Below are 20,964 nucleotides of genomic sequence, written 5' to 3' on the forward strand. Positions count from 1 at the left end.
CATGAATGAAGCTCTCAGGGATAATATTCGACTAGAAAGTAATCGGTCGATAATTGGGTTCTAGGGTTTTATATTCCGGCTTAAAATCTAACACCGGCTACAACCGACCAGTGCTCTGTTGCGCTATGTTTTGTGAGAAGTCGCCAGATTGTTCGCTTCCTGCTACCGGAGAATTATGCTCCCTGGATCCGCCCACGCTCTAACCCGAAAGCGGCATCGTGATACTTTAGTTAGTGCCGGGAGCGACTTAAGTTTAAAGGATCTTATACCCTAAGGACAATTAAATACAGATTAAATTATAATTTTACAAATCCGTTTTTGTTACTTTGAAGTTAAAGTTAATTCTGTATATTTTTGTTCACATTTCATTACAATTTGGTTAACCTCAAATAATTAATGTACTTATAGTTTATAGTCTTAGGGGCCTCTAATTACGTATTAAACCTAGCAATACACGTAACAGTAGGTGGCGTTATTCACGTTATGAGATATCTATCGCTTCCAGTAACTTAGGTTAGTCGCGATGAAATTGTAAACCTGTAAATAGACAAAAGAAAAACTACAAGCAAGCACGCCATGATTTGTAATGAAGTTTATTTTGTTTTTGTTACAAATGAAATTTCTTGAAACACAATCATATTACATCAATGTACCAAGAGAACTTATTCGGGTTGAAGTCCCTCGTCGAGTGGCCATAACCAATGCGGTATCCGTCGTATTTGGTTGATTGACCGAATTTAAGAAGCTCATCGTACTCCCGGTTGATGATGTAGAACAGGAGCTCGCCATTGTGCTTCACCGGCTGTATGGTCCAGAAGTGCCTGTTCGTGGCGTGGTCGTCAGATATATAAGCGGTATGGTCGTCGTCTTCGTCTCTAGTGTTTCCTAATTTTAAGAACATAGCCATTCTAAGAGGACGCATCTCGAAATAAAGCCTGTCTCCCAGCCAATAAGGGACGAACCACCATGTAATATCCATTCTGTTTTGAGTGTTACGATCGCCTAAAATTCTTCGGTCACCATCGGAGTCCACCCGTCTACTGTACGTAAGAGCGTACCCGTCCCTCTTGTTAATCACTTTTGCGAATACCAAACTTTCGTGGATTCTGATTGCCGCAGGGAAGCAACTGCGTGCGACGTACCGGGCCCCGGCGATTGAGAGTTTGTAGGAGTAATCAAATACTATAGATTGACCCTCGTCGAACAACCGTTCAATGACCTGTTCGATGATATTGCACCCGCCTGCGCCATACAAGGAAATTGTGTTCTCGACAGCTTCATCAAATTTCCTTGCCACGATAAAATTGTAGAGTTTATTTTCGCGTTGCTTACTGACGTAGCTCATGGAAGGTGACTGATTGCTGGTGGTGTTATCGAGGGTCACGGTTGCTTCAGTGCTTACAGAGTCTACGGTGCTGACGACGCTGGTCGAATCCACTGTCTCAACGGCTGCAATGTTGTCGGTGGCTTCCTTGACAATGCTATTGGCACTGACAGCCAGCACACACATCAGTAGCACAACTCCTTTGAGCTCCATATCTGTAACGTAAATAAAATTTTAATTTAAAATACTTCGGGATCTTACAAGTATATTTAACAACAAAAAAAGACATTTAGAACCATCCCAATAAATTATTAAACAAAATATATTTATGTATGTATATAACTAGTCAGGTCATAAGTATTGTCACACAGTAAAAACTTTTCTTTTAGAATGCTGGCCACAAAAAAGTTTATTGAATTCGAATTTCGAATTGTTCATGAAAATAAAAATGTATACTTTTAGAATTTTCACTCATTTTTAAATATGGAGTGGACGCTTAAAGAAGACCGTGTTGCAGTTATTGCGTTGCATCGTTGCGGTTACGCGCCAATTCAAATTTTTACATACTGAAAAATTTGAATATAACCAAAAGATTGACCAATTTTTACTGGTGGTAGGACCTCTTGTGAGTCCGCGCGGGTGGGTACCACCAACCTGCCTATTTCTGCCGTGAAGCAGTAATGCGTTTCGGTTTGAAGGGTGGGGCAGCCGTTGTAACTATACTTGAGACCTTAGAACTTGTATCTCAAGGTGGGTGGCGCATTTACGTTGTGGATGTCTATGGGCTCCAGTAACCACTTAACACCAGGTGTGCTGTGAGCTCGTCCACCCATCTAAGCAATAAAAAAAAAAAAAAAAAGATTCGTTTATCGTACCATCAAACGATACAATGAAGACTCTAGTGTAGATGATAGGTCAAGAAGTGGTCGCCCTCGGTCTGTTAGGACTCCAGCAGTGATAAAAGCTGTGAAGGCGCGAATTCAAAGAAATCCCAAACGTAAGCAGAAACTGTTGGCCCTTCAGATGGGGTTAAGCAGAACCACGGTGAAAAGGGTGTTAAATGAAGACTTAGGGCTTCGGGCATATCGAAGAAAAACAGGACAACGTTTGAAAGCTCGTCTAATGGACCTGAGACTGAAGAGATGCCGCGCTTTGTTGAAGCGGTACGCGGGAAAAATATCGGGAAATTCTGTTTTCGGATGAAAAATTTTTTTACCGTAGAAGAGAGCTACAACAAACAAAATGATAAGGTGTACGCACACAGTAGTGAAGAAGCGAGCAACCGTATTCCGCGTGCCCAACGAGGTAATTTTCCATCCTCGCTCATGGTATGGTTGGGAGTTTCTTATTGGGGCTTAACAGAGGTACATTTTTGTGAGAAAGGTGTAAAAACGAATGCAGTTGTGTATCAAAATACAGTCCTGATGAACCTTGTGGAACCTGTTTCTCATACCATGTTCAATAACAGGTACTGGGTATTCCAACAAGATTCGGCGCCAGCTCATAGAGCGAAGAGCACACAAGACTGGCTGGCGGCGCGTGAAATCGACTTCATCCGGCACGAAGACTGGCCCTCCTCCAGTCCAGATTTGAATCCGTTAGATTACAAGATATGGCAACACTTGGAGGAAAAGGCGTGCTCAAAGCCTCATCCCAATTTGGAGTCACTCAAGACATCCTTGATTAAGGCAGCCGCCGATATTGACATGGACCTCGTTCGTGCTGCGATAGACGACTGGCCGCGCAGATTGAAGGCCTGTATTCAAAATCACGGAGGTCATTTTGAATAAACTTTAGTGTCATAAGAATCTATGTTTTGTTAAGTTCATTTTGGTATATAAATGGTTACATAATGAATTAAAATTGTTTCAATTATTTTACATTAAACATGTGACAGAATTTATGACCTGACTAGGTATATATTCTAGACGCGAAGCAGCCATGAGTCCCAGTTTAATTTTGGGCCAGCCGTCGTGCTGTCTATGGGCTCTACAGTAAAAATAATTCTGTTTAAAGTTTTATTATTTCGTCAGAAGAGAAAACGTATAATGGCCTGAATAACCTGAAGGTATCTGTATTGTATATAACATATTGAAAATACTGAAATCAACAACTGACCTGCTTATGTTACGATTCAATCGGGAATGATAAACAAACTCAGATCGGTCAGGTTTTAGGGGCCGCGTAAATAACCAATAATTAATTATTATCGAAAGCAAAGTTATAGGCCGCCGTTTCATGAATTATAATACTATTAGCTGCCCGTGGAAGCGTCTGAATTGTATAATTATTGATCTGAAGACTGCTCCCAGTTTTAGCTTTTAGATAAAATTCGTTGTCAACTGCCCGAAATGGTTCGGTTTTGCATTTTTTTCACAGCAACGCGACAACGGCTTAGAGTGGCTAATTCAGAGCGAAGTTGAAGGAGCTAAATTTTGCTACTCGTCAATAAAAGTATTGTGTTTTTGTGTTTTTCTCTATAATCCAACACGCTTACAGCCAAATCATAAATTTTGAAGAACGTCACGTGAGATTAGGGGGGAATAGGGAGTTGAGAAAAATCTTACGAAATCTCACCAAGAGGGGAAGAGGAAAATTCGAAAAAATGCCTCACGCAGTTAATGGACGCCCCAAAACCTATCAGCGCAGGTTCATAGTACGCATTTTTTTTTAGTGCTGGGGGCCGATCCTCCTTCGAGGTCCCCGCGTATAGAGGGCACGCGGAGTATGTGGGACTGGTCCGCGACGGTAAGACCGCGGGCCCAAGGATGTTTTCAGGACCCTACCCACTAAACGACTTCTCTGCGCTATGTCATAGTACGCCCTTTTTTTTCTTTTTTTTCTTTTTTTTTTTTTTTCGGGTAGAGGGCCGAACCTCCTACGAGGTCCCCGCGCAAAAGGGGCGCGCGGGGTATGTGAGACTCAACGATCTGCATGGTGTTGTGAGCAGACCGCGGGCCCAAGGATTTTAGGACCCACCCACTAAACGACTCCCCTGCACTCTTACACCCGACGTCCGATCCCCTCCGAGGTCAGAACCCGGATGAGGTAGGGGGGCTACCGCGGTCAACACTACAACCAGACGGCGCGGCTCACCCCAAGGACGCCCAGCCGATGGAGCCTTCGAAGCGAATCGAAGGCTCTGAAACGTCGGCCGTCTCGGTACGGCAGGCCGCCCAGACGGTGCCGCTGGTGTCCCGGAATACCCCGCTGGACCAGAACCAGCCTGCCGGGTCGGGACGCGATACACCGTCGACCGGTCGCTCTAATCACTCCACGGCGGCGCGCTAGAGTGCTGGTAGCGCGCCGCGCGGCCTCACCCCCTCAGGTCGCCCCTTGACCTTCACCGGGGGGAGGCCGCCACCTACAGGGGCTGGGACGTACGGGCGTATTCCCGCCTCCGGCCCCCGGCTCGACGGCGACGGATCGGTGCGGAAAGGGAAGAGCTCTCCCTCTCTCGCTCCGCCGCCTCCTTCTGCGATATGGTGGACTCGCAGAAGTCGAGCATCGCCTTCCAGTCATAGTACGCCCTGCCGTTGGGTTGGTTTTTTTTCGTGCTTCTCACTGTCACACATGACAGACTTCCATACAATCGTTCAACTCTTAAATTACCGCCGTAAAGAAGTGTATTTGTGTATCTTTCTTGTGAAAATGGATAACTTACACTTACAACAAACAAGACATAAAATCAGTCAATCAAACAGACAAAATACACAAGTACGCAATTATATGTACATGGATGAATTATTAGTCTATCCATTAAAAACAACAATTGATTCAAAACTTAGTTTATTTGTATATCCATGGCCGATATCCAATATTTTATAATACACTTATACCAGTTTAATGTACCAAGCGAATTTATCTGGGTTAAAGTCCTTCTCGGAGTGCCCATAAGCTGTACGATCACCATCGACGTCCGTTGATTGGCCGAGTTTCAGGAGTTCGTCGTACTCCTTGTTGATGATGTAGAACAGGAGCTTGCCATTATGTCTCACTGGTTTGAGGTACCACAAGTGCCTGTCTGTATCGTGGTTAGTAGATCCATAAGCTCCGTGGTCACCGTCTTTGTCTCTCGAATTGCCAAGTTTCAAGAAGTACGCAATATCTATTGGACGAATCTTGAAATATAACCTATCTTCTATCCAGTAAGGGATAAACTTCCACGTAACTCTAAACCTGGTACTGGTGTCAGAATCACCATAGGCTGTTTTGTCACCGGCGAAGTCTGCGCCGAGACCGAACTTGAGAGCAAAGTCGTACTTATAACTGATTATTTTAACGAAGAACAGATCTTCGTGCAGTCGGACCGCAGAAGGGAAGAGTGCTCGGACAATGAATGTACCCCTGGAAGCTGTGAGTTTGTATGCGTAATCAATTAGTTGGGACTGGCCGTTATCGATGAGCCGGTTAACGACATTCGTAATCATGGAGTCCCATCCTGCTCCATACATTATCGCGGTTCGATGTACCGCCTGGTAGAAATCTCTTGAGACGATTTCGTTGTAGAGCGCATCTTCTATGTTCTTAGCCTCAATGTCGCTCATTGCCAAAGTTGAGTTGATATTCTCGATACTCACAGTTGCTTCAGTGCTTGTTGAGTCGGTGCTACTGATGGTAGCTGCTACAGTACTGCTACCGGTATCATTGACAATGCTGTTGGCATTGACAGCCAACGCACACATTAAAATCACAGCAATTTTTTTTAACCCCATAGCTGTAACAAAATCAGTATTCGACATTCTATTAATTGATTTGGTAAGTTATATATTTGAAATAGTTATCCTTTATGAGACTTATGATATTGGTTATTCTGATACATATAAAAGTGTATTATAAAAATTGCTATTTAAGCGGGTTTTCTCGATGTATTGGTGAAAAGTCGTGGTAGAAACCGGTTGAAGAATGTGTATGTGTGTTTATAATGTAGATTTAAAACAATTCATCTAAACAAGTCTATTTGAGAGTGGCATTACGTCAAACAGGCAGATATAACACAAGTCTGTGAACTTAGGAATTTGAAATTTCGAGGAATCCCCAAGCGGTCGTGACCTCTTCACATCATTACTGTAGGTAGGTTTCCTTGAGCGGACAATAAAGTTCTCGAATTTTCTCAATAGTCTTGATGAGAACACGTTGACTAATAGTGTTGATACCGATATTAATAGTGTTTATAACAATTTAAAACAATTTGTATTTAGAAGTCCTCTTGGAACTGATGTAATGAAAAACGGGCACAACCAAAATAGTGAATTAAGGAACTTGAAGCCACGTGGTCTTTGACACGTTAAGTAATTGATATATTTTGAAGTCGTCGTGGCCTAAAGGATAACACGCCCTGTGCATTCATGTCAAACGATAAAACTGTGCTGGTGTTCCAATCTCGAAGGCAGGTACCAATTTTTGTAATTAAATACGTACTTAACGATTGCCTTACACGTTGAAGGAATCGTGTAATAATAAAAATCAAACCCAATTATTATAAACCCAAAAATTATAATTTGCGTAACTTGGTATTAGGACATCTTGTGGTTTCGCACAGACAAGTGCCACCACACTGCCTATTGGAGCTTCTCCATCAGTATGGTTGGGTTCAAACGGCATTGTCCTGCACGTTTATTTGCAGTATACGTTTTAACGAATAAATAGTGGCACATACATTATATACGTTTTGTGCCGGGTAGCCATCATACAACGCAAGATAATTGACAGATGTCTGAATCTCGCTTACGACATTTTCAAGAAAAAGCGCATATGTACAAGTTCCGAACAACAACATTCGGACCGTCGGTCTACCGAGCAATATCACCCGCTCGGTGGAAGATCTCACAGGTGGGCTGAAGCCTTGGAGAGTAAGTGCGAGGCTCTTGCTGTGAGCCTTGATATCGCAAAGGCATTCGACAGGGTCTGGCATAGGGCACTTCTGTCGAAGTTACCAGCTTACGGAATCCCCGAGGGGCTCAGCAAGTGGATCGCTAGCTTTTTGTATGGGCGGAGCATCACGGTCGTTCTAGACGGTGACTGTTCTGATACCATGACCATTAACGCTGGCGTTCCACAAGGTTCGGTGCTCTCCCCCACACTTTTCATCTTGTATATCAATGACATGCTGTCTATTGATGGCATGCATTGCTATGCAGATGACGGCATGGGGGACGCGCTATATATCAGCCATCAGAGTCTCTCTCGGAGCGTGGTGGAAAAGAGACGAGCAAAACTTGTATCTGAAGTGGAGAGCTCTCTGGGGCGAACCTCCGAGTCGGGTGAATTGAATTATTATTTTTTATTTTTTTTATTGCTTAGATGGGTGGACGAGCTCACAGCCCACCTGGTTTGAAGTGGTTACTGGAGCCCATAGACATCCACAACGTAAATGCGCCACCCACCTTGAGAAATAAGTTCTAAGGTCTCACGTATAGTTACAACGGCTGCCCCACCCTTCAAACCGAAACGCATTACTGCTTCACGGCAGAAATAGGCAGGGTGGTGGTACCCACCCGCGCGGACTCACAAGAGGTCCTACCACCAGTAATTACGCAAATTATAATTTTGCGGGTTTCATTTTTATTACATTTTTATTCCTTCACCGTGGAAATCAATCGTGAACATTTGTTGAGTACGTATTTCATTAGAAAAATTGGTACCCGCCTGAGATTCGAACATCGGTGCATCGCTCAATACGAATGCACCGGACGTCTTATCCGTTAGGCCACGACGACTTCAAATTCAAATTAGGTTCAATTCAACCCGTTGAAAACACAGGTTTGCGCGTTCACTGCGAAGAAAGACCCCTTTGTCATGGTGCCGCAACTCCAAGAGTATTGGGATACTTGGGGTCGACATTTCGAGCGATGTCCAATTTTGGAGTAATTTGGAGGGCAAAGCCAATTTAGCGTCAAAACTGCTGGGAGTCCTCAACAGAGCGAAGCGGTACCTCACGCCTTGACAAAGACTTTTGCTTTATAAAGCACAGGTCCGGCCTCGCGTGGAGTACTGCTCTCACCTCTGGGCCGGGGCTCCCAACTACCTGCTACTTCCATTTGACTTCATACAGACAAGAGCCGTTTGGATTGTCGATAATCCAAACGGTTCCCTCTGTGTTCTGTACCGTATGTTCCATGGGAAGTGCTCTGAGGAATTTGAGATGATACCAAGGTCTCGTTTTTACCATCGCACCGCCCGCCACTGGAGTAGAGTTCATTCATACTACTTGGACCCACTAGGTTCATCCACAGTGAGTTTCCAGAGATCTTTTTTGCCACGTACCATCCGGCTTTGGACTGAGCTCCCCTCCGCGGTGTTTCCCGAGCGCTATGACATGTCTTTCTTCAAACGGGGCTTGTGGAGAGTATTAAACGGTAGGCAGCGGCTTGGCTCTGCCCCTGGCATTGCTAACGTCCATGAGCGACGGGAACCACTCATCCTCAGGTGGGCCGTATGCTTGTCTGCCTATACGGCAATACAAAAATAAACAGAACCATTCACATTGTGTAGTGCAAAAAATCGTACAACTCTTATGAGAATATATTAGAAAAGCTTTTTAAAAAAATAAAAAATAGTTAAGGAAAACTAAAAAAATACGCTTTTATAGAAAATCCAACTAAAAAATAAAAAATAAATTTTAATAAATTTTAATTAAAAATAGTGTAAGACAAAATAATTTTACCTATACTAATATTATAAAGAGGAAAGATTTGTTTGTTTGTTTGAATTGAATAGGCTCCGAAACTACTAAACCGATTTAATAAATTCTTTCACTGTTTGGAAGCTATACTATTTCTGAGTGACATAGGCTATAATCTTTTTTTAAATGGATCCTTACTAAAGCTCCAATAACGTAACCCAAGGTGAAAAAAAATTACCTATAATAATATTCTTTACATCGCGTGCCCTGCGAAAACTATTGATCTTAGAATAAAATGATGTACTACGACTTTGTAGAACACATTATTATTTACAAAAAGTGTCGGGCAGCATAATTCTAACCATTATAGCTATACCGCAATAAGTGTTATATTATTTAAAAAATAAAACAACGTCAAACATCGTTGAAATTTTTGTTAAATACCCAAGCGGAGCCGGAGCGGGCCACTAGTTGTAAATAAAGCGTGGGGTACTTTTCAGGATATTATCAGAATAACCCTTCTACTCATATCTGTTCATAAAATATTTATAACTACTGATACCATACTCCCAACACCTTGCAGATCGTCAAGTCCCACATACCGCGGGCGCCCCCTAGGCGCGGGGACCTCGTAGGAGGATCGGCCCGAAGCCCGAACAAAAAAATAATTGAAAAACGAATTGAACTACTTGATCTATTGGCAGCCTAACTAAGCTGCATTACGTTGTGCACCTTACGTTGCATTATTAGGTAAATTAAGAATATCTATACTAATATTATAAAGAGGAAAGATTTGTTTGTTTGTTTGTTTCGAATAGGCTCCGAAACTACTGGACCGATTTGAAAAATTATTTTTCCATTAGAAGCCGATATTGTCCCTGATGAACATAGGCTACTTTTTTTAAACTTTTATTTTATTTTATTTTTGTGTGTGTTTTAATGTTTCCGAAGCGAAGCGAGGGCGGGTCGCTAGTATTATTATAACAGTACGAATACTACGAATACTCAACGGACTTGTCAAGCAAATCGTATGAAAACGTTGCAGTGGCGCATGGTATAGCTCTGTCTCGTTCACACGTTCGTTTTTACACGAATTAAAATCTACCATTAGAACACCTGGGTGATTCCATGTTGCCGTGTGAACCCAACCTAAGTCTATTGAGTCGGCATCAGTGCGCCTCTTTGAAAAGGCGGCACGATACGAAAACCCTCTTGTCGTGGCCACCGGAAACTACATACCCGATCCTACAGACCGAATGACAAACAGTCGACGTTGTCTTAAACACGTCATTTCGGATCCTCCCGAACCGAATTTACGATCCATTAACGACGCTTTTAGGTATCTCAAGCACCGGTCACCGTTCTCGTCGAGCCCGTCGCTTGCGACGAAGTTTCGGCGAGTAAACTAACTTGTAGACACAGCCCACTGAGTTATAGACACAGCCCACTAACTTATAGACACAGGCGAAAGTAGAAAAAATAAAAATGTGAGCCGTTACGCGACGCCTGGCAGATGTGAAACATCGACATTATTTTGTAAAAGTAATATGCAGAAAAGAACAGATTGTGATAGGAACTAAATATGTCATAATGATAAAATAAAATATTACGAAAAAATAATTTGTTTTCAAGTAAAACACAGGTTAGGGGCCATCCATAAAGTACGTCACACGTTAATGGGGAGGGAGGGTATCACCGAAGTGTGACATCGTGTGACAAGGGGCATGGGGGGTCAATACTTTTGTGACGTCACATGTTAAAATTTAAAATACTAAAACGCAAAGTTTGTATGTGAATTAAAAATTTTAAAAATTTACAAACTTGATCTATATTTATTAATAATTTAGCATTCTCGCTATGCGATAATCTCTCATGCAACGTCATTTAACTTCTAGAGCGGCGTTGTAATGCAAGTGAGACACTCAAATTAGGATGTTCCTGACGTTCAAATTCAGAACGAAAATGAAGTGCCTGATTTACCAGTAATAGCTGATATAAAAGAGTGGATCCAAAGTCCATGGACACTCGATAATTAAGTTTTTTATCTTTAATTAATATAATTAATCGTTTATTATTTTCTAACTAGTCGTTTGTTTTTTCGGTTTTATGAAATGTTGGACTTTATGTTGATTTTATTAGATTATTATTTAATAAAAATAAGTAAAAAATTAAAATAGCTGTTTTCTCTCGATTATTTTTAAATACATACATAAATTTAAAAAATGTGTGACGTCACATCAGGAGGGGGGGGTTATAAAAATGTGACAACCTGTGACAAGGAGGGGGGGAGGGGTTCAAAAGTCCTAAAATTCGTGTGACGTACTTTATGGATGGCCCCTTATGTGTACTGTAGTAAACAACACTGTATACACTACGGAGTATACACTATAGGTATCCGAGCTCAGTGTAGCGAGAGAGATGGCTTAACGCCGGATCGAGTGGGAGAGAATCGCACAGTCGATTGCGCATGGCGACGCGTCGCCACGCCAGAAATCGGTTTTACGTGCGGCTATAGATGTTTCACATCAAAAACTGCCATTTCTGCCGCGAAGCAGTAATGCGTTTTAGTTTTAAGGTTGCGGAGCCGGTGTACTGTCAAAACTGAGATCTCAGACCCCTTATCTCAAGGTGAAATAAAAATTTAAAAAATAATAAAACAGAAATATTAATAAAAAAACTAACCTGCTCAGTTCAACGAAGGGTCGGAACGGAACTATAATGGAAACAGAATCGATGGCTTCTTATAGTCTGCGACAAACATTGTTATCAATACAACAGTCAAAGGTCAGAATATATTTTTCATACATTCGTCTATCTGTTACCATTTCTTTACTATTTGAAGGCTATGTGTTATCTACTGGATGAGGTCAGAGGGTGCTGTTGACAAGAGTCTGTTCGGCCACTAATCACAAGATGCAGGTACAGGACAGCTGTAGTTCTTTCATTAACGTTTACTGGTGTTAGGACCTCTTGTGAGTCGGCACGGGTAGGTACGACCACCCCGCCTATTTCTGCCGTGAAGCAGTAATGCGTTTCGGTTTGAAGGGTGGGGTAGCCGTTGTAACTGTACTGAGACCTTAGAACTTATCAAGGTGGATGGCGCATTTACGTCGTAGATGTCTATGGACTCCAGTGACCATTTAACACCAGGTGGGCTGTGAGCTCGTCCACTAATGTAAGCAATAAAAAAAAACGGTAAATATCAAAATGAAATTTAACATAAGGTTCAATTTCGCTGAAAAATAAAGAGTCCTTGTTAAACGTTGATTGAGGAAGATCGATATGTGACATACCGCGAAATTCAGGCAACCTTAGACATTGGCATGAGTCAAATACAAATAATCTTGCATGAACAATTAGGTGTAAAAAAGTTGTTTTCTCGATGGATACCGCATTCGCTCTGTGAAGAGCAAAAAGCGGCTCGCGTTACTTGGTGCGTCAGAACTCTCGAAAGATTCCGCGCAGGATCCTCAAATGCTGTATACAACATTGTATCAGGTGACGAATCCTGGATATACGCGTACGAACCCGAAACAAAAAACCAGTCACGAGTTTGGGTGTTCGAAAATGAGTTAAAGCCAACAAGAATTGTTTGTTCACGGAGTGTTGCAAAAAAAATGATGGCCACGTTTGTCTCCAAAACCGGCCATGTTACGACTATTCCTCTTGAGGGACAAAGAACGGTTAATGCAGAATGGTATGCTAGCATTTGTTTGCCACAGGTCCTTTCTGAACTCCGTAAAGAGAACTGCAACCGCCGCATCATCCTCCATCACGACAATGCGAGTTCTCACACCGCGCACAGAACAAAAGAGTTTTTAGAGCAAGAAAACATAGAATTATTAGACCATCCGCCGTACAGCCCCGACCTAAGCCCTAATGATTTCTATACTTTCCCTAAAATAAATAATAAATTGCGTGGACAGAGATTTTCATCACCTGAAGAAGCTGTGGAAGCCTACAAAACGGCCATTTTGGAGACCCCAACTTTCGAATGGAATGGTTGCTTCAATGATTGGTTCCATCGTATGGAAAAATGTGTCAAATTTCGCGGAGAATACTTCGAAAAGCAATAAATACATTTTTAAATAGTAATATTGTGTCACTCCGTTAATTCCCGAAATTTTCAGTGCCGCCTAGGTATATAGAGATAATAGATAATAATAATGATAACCGGGAACAAGTGACGCACGGTCATCCGGCCTCAAATTGGGATTTCATGTGTTATGATATACATAGTTATATACGTTTAAATATATATGTACATATTTAGATAACAAACACCCAGATAGAGAACAAACAAACCTATTCATCACACGAATGTTTGCCCCGTATGGGAATCGAACATACGATTCCCGGCGCAACAGACAGAGGCGCTAGCTACTGCACCACCGAGTCAGTTAAATTATAATAATTATCAATAAATTAAATTAAATAATAAAATTTAAAATTACATACGTAAAAACTGAAAGGCAATTAAAACTTACAAAAAAAAAACACGCCAATGAACTCTAATTAGAAAACAAATGAGCTGATTAATTCAAACTCGTAATTTTGTGGTGTAATAATTATTATCTAATCTTCAACTTAAATAGGTTAAGTTCAATCCTGTTCGACCCAGCGATAACATTTGTAGATAAATTATTTTCACATCATTCTAATGTCGTTTCACAAGATAATAACGTGGATCTGATTGTTGTTAGAATTGTAATTATACAACATCTTTAATTAAGTGTATTTTAATTAGTGCGTGTTTGTTATTATTTTTATGAGTCTATGGCGATGCGGCGATTTATTTTTGGGCCTCGAGGGCATCCACGGTAATCCGCGGGGTAATCCTGTGTCCAGCACAGGACGCATCATTTTTCGATGGGCGATTTCGTCGCAGCTTTTTGATCGCAAGTTCAAAGGGACGTGGCGTGATCGCCCAAACACTTAACGCGCGTGACAATTACGGGAAGAGTGTCTGTACAACTGACTATTATTGTGGCACTGGGTTGGAGTGCCTTTTATAGGAGGCTTCTACGGTTATTCCGGAAAGTCTACAGACTGTTAGGACGTTGAAGATTTGCTTACCCTCGAAGGTATGCTAGAGGGAGACGAAAACCATATTTTATGGCTTCCTCTCGCGTCCTGTGTGCATACAGTGCACGGAATTGACCAGCAGACCTTGTTCTAGAAGATCGGCGTTGACGAGGTCGACATCTAATTCCTTCGAGATATCGCATATGACCGCGCGAAATTTACGTTCCTCCTGAAGCGTATAAGTGTGGAAACTTATACGCTCCTTTCGGAGGTAGCTTGAGAGGGCCTTATGGTCATCGGGTATCGTTACTTTTATCTGGGTCCCATTCGCGAGGTTACGGTCACTGATAAAATTGATATTTTTGACCTTAAGGGCCAGGGAGACACCGTCCCAAGCTGCCTTCTCTTGAAGAATGAGCTTGAAGGGGGAGGAACTTAATTTTTCGTTTGTGGCAAAATAATCAGTCATAGAAACATTAGTTTGTTTACTGCTACATAAAAACGTAAACAAAAATAAGTGTTACTCAATTATTATAATGCCATTTGACCTTTATGATAGCGTCCTACTGTCACAGGATACAAAAGCTCAAACTTTCAAATTTCAAAAAACTTTCAAAAACAAATTCGCAGAGTAACTAACGCCTCGTTGGTACATGTTAGTTGCGGTCCTTGAATATTACAAAACTAGTTCATTTTTAACATCAACAATTTCAAACATTTTCGTTTTTTTATCGAGATTATTCATTGCTAATGATACATAATATTGCCGAGATAGTAAAATAAAGAAGTAAATTTTTAAAGACAAAACTGTTTGTCTATCCAATTTAATTAATATAAATTAATCGTCCATAAGTTGAGTGGGCCAGACGGCATCCCCGCAGTGGTTCTGAAAACGTGCGCCCCTGAGCTGACACCTGCGCTAACGCGTTTGTATCGCCTCTCTTATTGCACTAACAGGGTTCCGTCTTCATGGAAGACCGCCCACGTCCACCCTATCCCCAAGAAGGGTGACCGGTCGGACCCGTCGAGCTATAGGCCTATCGCGATGACTTCCTTGCTTTCCAAGGTGATGGAGCGAATAATAAATACACAACTCCTGAAGTATCTTGAGGATCGCCAGCTGATCAGTGACCGACATCCCCGAGGGTCTCTGCAAGTGGATCGCTAGCTTTTTGGATGGGCGGAGCATCACGGTCGTTGTAGACGGTGACTGCTCTGATACCATGACCATTAACGCTGGCGTTCCACAAGGTTCGGTGCTCTCCCCCACGCTTTTCATCCTGTATATCAATGACATGCTGTCTATTGATGGCATGCATTGCTATGCGGGTGTCAGCACGGGGGATGCGCGATATATCGGCCATCAGAGTCTCTCTCGGAGCGCGGTGCAAGAGAGATGATCAAAACTTGTGTCTGAAGTGGAGAACTCTCTGGGGGGAGTCTCCGAATGGGGTGAATTGAACTTGGTTCAATTCAACCCGATAAAGACACAAGTTTGCGCGTTCACTGCGAAGAAGGACCCCTTTGTCATGGCGCCGCAATTCCAAGGAGTATCCCTGCAACCTTCCGAGAGTATCGGGATACTTGGGGTCGACATTTCGAGCGATGTCCAGTTTCAGAGTCATTTGGAAGGCAAAGCCAAGTTGGCGTCCAAAATGCTGGGAGTCCTCAACAGAGCAAAGCGGTACTTCACGCCTGGACAAAGACTTTTGCTTTATAAAGCACAAGTCCGGCCTCGCGTGGAGTACTGCTCCCATCTCTGGGCTGGGGCTCCCAAATACCAGCTTCTTCCATTTGACTCCATACAGAAGAGGGCCGTTCGGATTGTCGATAATCCCATTCTCACGGATCGTTTGGAGCCTCTGGGTCTGTGGAGGGACTTCGGTTCCCTCTGTATTCTGTACCGTATGTTCCATGGGGAGTGCTCTGAGGAATTGTTCGAGATGATACCGGCATCTCGTTTTTACCATCGCACCGCCCGCCACCGGAATAGAGTTCATCCATACTACCTGGAGCCACTGCGGTCATCCACAGTGCGTTTCCAGAGATCTTTTTTGCCACGTACCATCCGGCTATGGAATGAGCTCCCCTCCACGGTGTTTCCCGAGCGCTATGACATGTCCTTCTTCAAACGAGGCTTGTGGAGAGTATTAAGCGGTAGGCAGCGGCTTGGCTCTGCCCCTGGCATTGCTGAAGTCCATGGGCGACGGTAACCACTCACCATCAGGTGGGCCGTATGCTCGTCTGCCTACAAGGGCAATAAAAAAAAATTGTCATTTAAAACTAGTATATCAATTATATTTAATTAATTTCATATATTTCATTCATTCTGAAATACGTACTCAACAAATGTTCACGATTGACTTCCACGGTGAAGGAATAACATCGTGTACTAAAAATGAAACCCGCAAAATTATAATTTGCGTAATAACTGGTGGCAGGACCTCTTGTGAGTCCGCGCGAGTAGGTACCACCACCCTGCCTATTTCTGCCGTGAAGCAGTAATGCGTTTCGGTTTGAAGGGTGGGGCAGCCGTTGTAACTATACTTGAGACTTTTGAACTTATATCTCAAGGTGCGTAGCGCATTTACGTTGTAGATGTCTATGGGCTCCAGTAACCAATTAACACCAGGTGGACTGTGAGCTCGTCCACCCATCTAAGCAATAAATAAAAAAATAAAAAATAAAAATTCAGGTTAGCCTTTTTTTGTTGCAGTCAAGATGACTTTCAAACTTTTAGCAGTGTTATTCACGTGCATGCTGGCCGCTGTAGCCAATGCCGTCCCCGGCGCAGTTGAAAGCAAAACGACCCCAAGCGTTGACAGCTCTATCAAATGGCGGATGTACTCTACAATAGCATTGTTGTCGAATACTACGACAGCGTGGTTTCCCAAGCCTTAAACAGTCTGCGTTATGGTCAATCCGATTTCATCAAATCAGCTATCGAAATGTTAATTAAACACAAGAGAACAAACATTGCTAGTTTCGCTTCCAAGCTGACGGCTGCTGGAAAAAATATTTTAAGGTCAGAGTTTCCCACCTCGTACAGAATGGTGCTAAACGATACTTTTATAAAATTCATCAACTACCAAGATCGTGTTTCCTTTGAGTTAGGTCCAACTCTAGACTTTGCCAATGACAAGAGGCTCTATGGCAACCACCGACAACCGTATAGCCAGAATTACCATTGTAAGATCGAGCCTGTCATGGGTGGTAGAAAGATTTATTTCAAGATAGGTCATCACCTAGAAAATAGGTACTTGAAGCTGGGCAACTACATGGACCGCGACTGAATCATGCGCATTTCCAAGCGCTGAAGCTCGGTAGAGGCGTATATGAAGGTAATCGCGGCGTTTACGGTCAAGGTGGAAACTTTGCCGCCCACCCTGAACTTAACGGCCAGACTACCCAAGTTTACAGAGACAGTTCCAATTTTGTAATTATCAGGGACTAGAAATCCACATTCTAAATTAACAAATATTTGATTACGCATACCAACTTACAGCTTCCAGGGGTAAATTTATTGTCCGAGCACTCTTCCTTTCTGCGGTCCGACTGCACGAAGATCTGTTCTTCGTTAAAATAAACAGTTATAAGTACGACTTGGCTCTTAACTACGGTCTCGGCAAGGATTTCGAAGGAGACAGAACGGCCCACGGCGATTCTGATACCAGGACCAGGTTTAGAGTTACGTGGAAGTTTGTCTCTTACTGGACAGAAGATAAGGTATACTTCGAGATTCGTCTTATAGATATTGCATACTTCTTGAACCTTGGGAATACGAGAGACAGAGACGGTGAACACGGAGCTTATGGATCTACTAACCACGACACAGACAGGCACTTGTGGTACGTGGAACCAGTCAGACATAAAGGCAAACTCCTGTTCTACATCATCAACAAGGAGTACAACGAACTTCTGAAACTCGGCCAGTCAACGGACAGCGATGATGATCGTACAGCCTATGAACAATCCACCAGGGACTTTATTTCGGAAAAATTCGCTTGGTACATTGACCAAATTTAGATCTATGTCCGTAAAAATAAATCTAAGTTTAAAAACACAATATGTTTTAATTTATCTAACATTAAATATATTTGAATAATCACAGAAATTTAATTTCCGCAAAATCTAACTCGCACAGACCACGACTGAGCAACTTCAAAAATAGTCAATTTTTTTTTGAATAAAATCATTTGAATTTCACAATCCAGTGCCAGCCATGCATAAATAACGTTTTAAATGGCCAGTATTGTGAAACGGTAACATTATATATAGGTAATAATACTTCATAATCACTAGCTCTCTCCATGTCAACTCAGCAAATTGCAAATAATGGAAAACATCCAATTAGCAATTAATAGTTAAGAAATGTGTTATTCAAAGTTATATCTTAATTGAATACAATTAGTATTATCAATTCCTTTGCCATGTTTACCAGTAATTTTGAAAGATTTAGTATTTTAATAAGCTTGTCCGTTTGTTTGTGCACTTGTGTACAAGTATCCTCACGTTTACACTTGTAAACTTATCACAAATCACCTACCGTTTCCAGTAGGTCGTGCAATGACTGAAGAGAAATATCTGGTGTTAGAAATCAATAATACTTTTCGGAACGTCGTCTTCAAAACCTGTTCTTCAAAAAGGGTGACAATACTCGTTTGAAGAATTATATACCCATCTCACTTCTGAGTCATATCTATAAGTTGTTCTCGAGAGTTATTACGAACCATCTCGCGCGCAGGTTTGATGACTTCCAGCCACCCGAACAAGTCGGTTTCCGAAAAGGCTATAGTACCGTAGACCACATTCATACGTTGCGGCAGATTGTACAAAAGACCGCGGAATATAACCTGCCGCTTTGTTTAGCATTTGTGGACTACGAGAAAGCCTTTGATTCGATTGAAACCTGGGCCGTGTTGCGGTCTCTTCAACGGTGCCAAATTGATTATCGGTATATCGGAGTGTTGAGGTGTATGAGAACGCTACTATGTCAGTCCGAGTACAGGCTTTGGAACCTATCCTTCTGCAGCGGGGCGTGAGACAAGGAGGTGTTATTTCTCCGAAACTATTTACCGCTGCGCTGGAAGATGTTTTCAAAGTTAGGTATCAACATCAACAGCGACTACATAACTCACTTTCGGTTCGCCGATGATATTGTGATTATGGCCGAGACCCTGAAGGACCTCAGTACAATGCTCAAAGACCTCAGTAGGGCTTCTATCCGAGTGGGTCTAAATATGAACATGGAAAAAAAAATGTTGAATGCTCATGTAGCGCCCACTCCAGTAAAGATCGGAAGCTCTACAGTCGAAGTTGTTAACGAGTATATTTACCTGGGACAAACTGTCCAGCTAGGTAAGTCCAACTTCGAAAAAGAGGTCAACCGTCGAATCCAGCTCGGATGGGCAGCATTCGGAATGCTACGTAAAATCTTCTCATCACAAATACCACAGTGTCTCAAGACACAAAGTCTTTGACCAGTGTGTGTTGCCAGTGATGACATATGGCACTGAGACGTGGTCGCTCACAATGGGCTTTATGAGAAGGCTCAAGGTCACCCAAAGAGCAATGGAGAGGGCTATGCTCAGAGTTTCCCTACGAGATCAAATCAGAAATGAGGAGATTTGCAGGAAAACCATGGTAACCGCCATAGCCCAAAGGATTGCGAAATTGAAGTGGCAGTAGGCAGGACACATTGCTCGCAGAACGGATGGCCGTTGGGGCCAGAAAGTTCTAAAGTGGCGACCGCGTACCGGAAGACTTAGCGTGGGTAGGACTCCCACAAGATGGGCCGACGATATATTGAGATTCGCGGGGATCCGCTGGATGTAGGCAGCGCAGGACCGGTCTTTGTGGCGAGGCTTAGGGGAGGCCTATGTTCAGCAGTGGACGTCTATGGGCTGATAAGAAGAAGAAGAAGAAGAAACGCCGTCTTTAATTTTTTTGAAGTGAAACTCCTTTAGGCGCGTTGAAAGTAAAATTCAACTCGCGACAGATTCGTTACGGCTACAGAGGAAAGATACAGCTTAGGACGAGCGAGATTGAGAAAATAGAGAGAACGTCTTGCAAACCACTCGACCTTAGATAGAGAGAGAAAAAGAGCTAGGTCCTTTCACTTATACAGATTCTGTTTACGGGCGTCGGCCACCAGATGGCTTGTTATTAGTTTTTCATTGCTACTGTAGATGGCGGTAATATAATAGGTTGGGGAAAAGTCTTTTCGTATTATAGTATGTATGATATTTTAATAAAATTTCTTTGGCTATACTATTTGTATCTGGCTGGTTTTGGTATCATTAAAAGTTTAAATTTTAAAGAAGATAATTGCAAATTCAAACTAGGATAACGTGTGATTTTTATTTATTTTTCGTACTGTCAAGATGAGTGAATGTAATGAAGAAATTCGATACATTTTATAATTTTAGTACAAAACAGGTAAAAATACAACGCAAGCCGCAAAAAAAATTTGTGATGTTTATGGACCTAGTGCAGTATCTGTGAAAGTAGCACAAATTTGGTTTAAGCGTTTTCAATCCGGAAATTTTGATGTCGAAGATGCATGTCGCACTAGTCGCCCTATTACGGATAAAATGGATGCCATTTTTGAAAAAAATGGAGCAAGGTCGGCATATCAGTAGTTACAACGTAGCTGAAGAGCTGAGAATTGACCACAAAACAGTTTTGGCGCATTTGAAAAAAGCTGGGTACATAAAAAAGCTCGACATTTGGGCACCTCACAAGCTCACTGAAAGAAACCTAATGAACCGTGTACTCATTTGTGATTCTTTATTACGACGTAATGAAACCGAACCATTTTTGAAGAAGCTGATAACTGGTGATGAAAAGTGGATCACGTACGACAAGAACGTGCGAAAAAGGTCGTGGTCAAAGGCCGGTCAGGCTTCACAGACTGTGGCGAAACCCGAGTTAACTCGCAACAAGGTGATTCTGTGTGTGTGGTGGGATTGGAAGGATTATTCATTATGAG

At 42.3% G+C, this 20,964-nt stretch overlaps 1 protein-coding gene and 1 pseudogene across 2 annotated transcripts; one reads left to right on the plus strand and one right to left on the minus strand.

Moving 5' to 3' along the window:
• Positions 1 to 577: 577 nt before the first annotated feature.
• On the minus strand, positions 578 to 11,700 carry LOC101737326 (microvitellogenin). Of its 2 annotated transcripts, none has more exons than XM_012696887.4 (2): positions 11,631 to 11,700; positions 578 to 1,539 (listed from the first exon to the last, which is right to left on the minus strand). In XM_012696887.4, exon 2 carries the CDS (start codon positions 1,535 to 1,537, stop codon positions 635 to 637), a length of 903 nt encoding a protein of 300 aa, XP_012552341.2. In that variant the 5' UTR covers positions 1,538 to 1,539; positions 11,631 to 11,700; the 3' UTR covers positions 578 to 634. The 2 variants fall into 2 exon arrangements, with proteins under 2 accessions (XP_012552341.2, XP_004933868.1); XM_004933811.4 differs by lacking the exon at positions 578 to 1,539 and adding an exon at positions 5,097 to 6,041.
• Positions 11,701 to 16,694: 4,994 nt separating this feature from the next.
• Positions 16,695 to 17,427, plus strand: LOC101737040 (low molecular mass lipoprotein 4-like; annotated as a pseudogene).
• Positions 17,428 to 20,964: the final 3,537 nt, after the last annotated feature.

Source organism: Bombyx mori, chromosome 20, assembly GCF_030269925.1.
Source record: "Bombyx mori chromosome 20, ASM3026992v2".
In the NCBI taxonomy this organism is placed as follows: Eukaryota; Metazoa; Arthropoda; class Insecta; order Lepidoptera; family Bombycidae; genus Bombyx; species Bombyx mori.

Bases quoted from the DNA above. Each gene is read 5' to 3' on its own strand.
- LOC101737326 (XM_012696887.4), bottom strand. From the start codon at position 1,537: ATGGAGCTCAAAGGAGTTGTGCTACTGATGTGTGTGCTGGCTGTCAGT.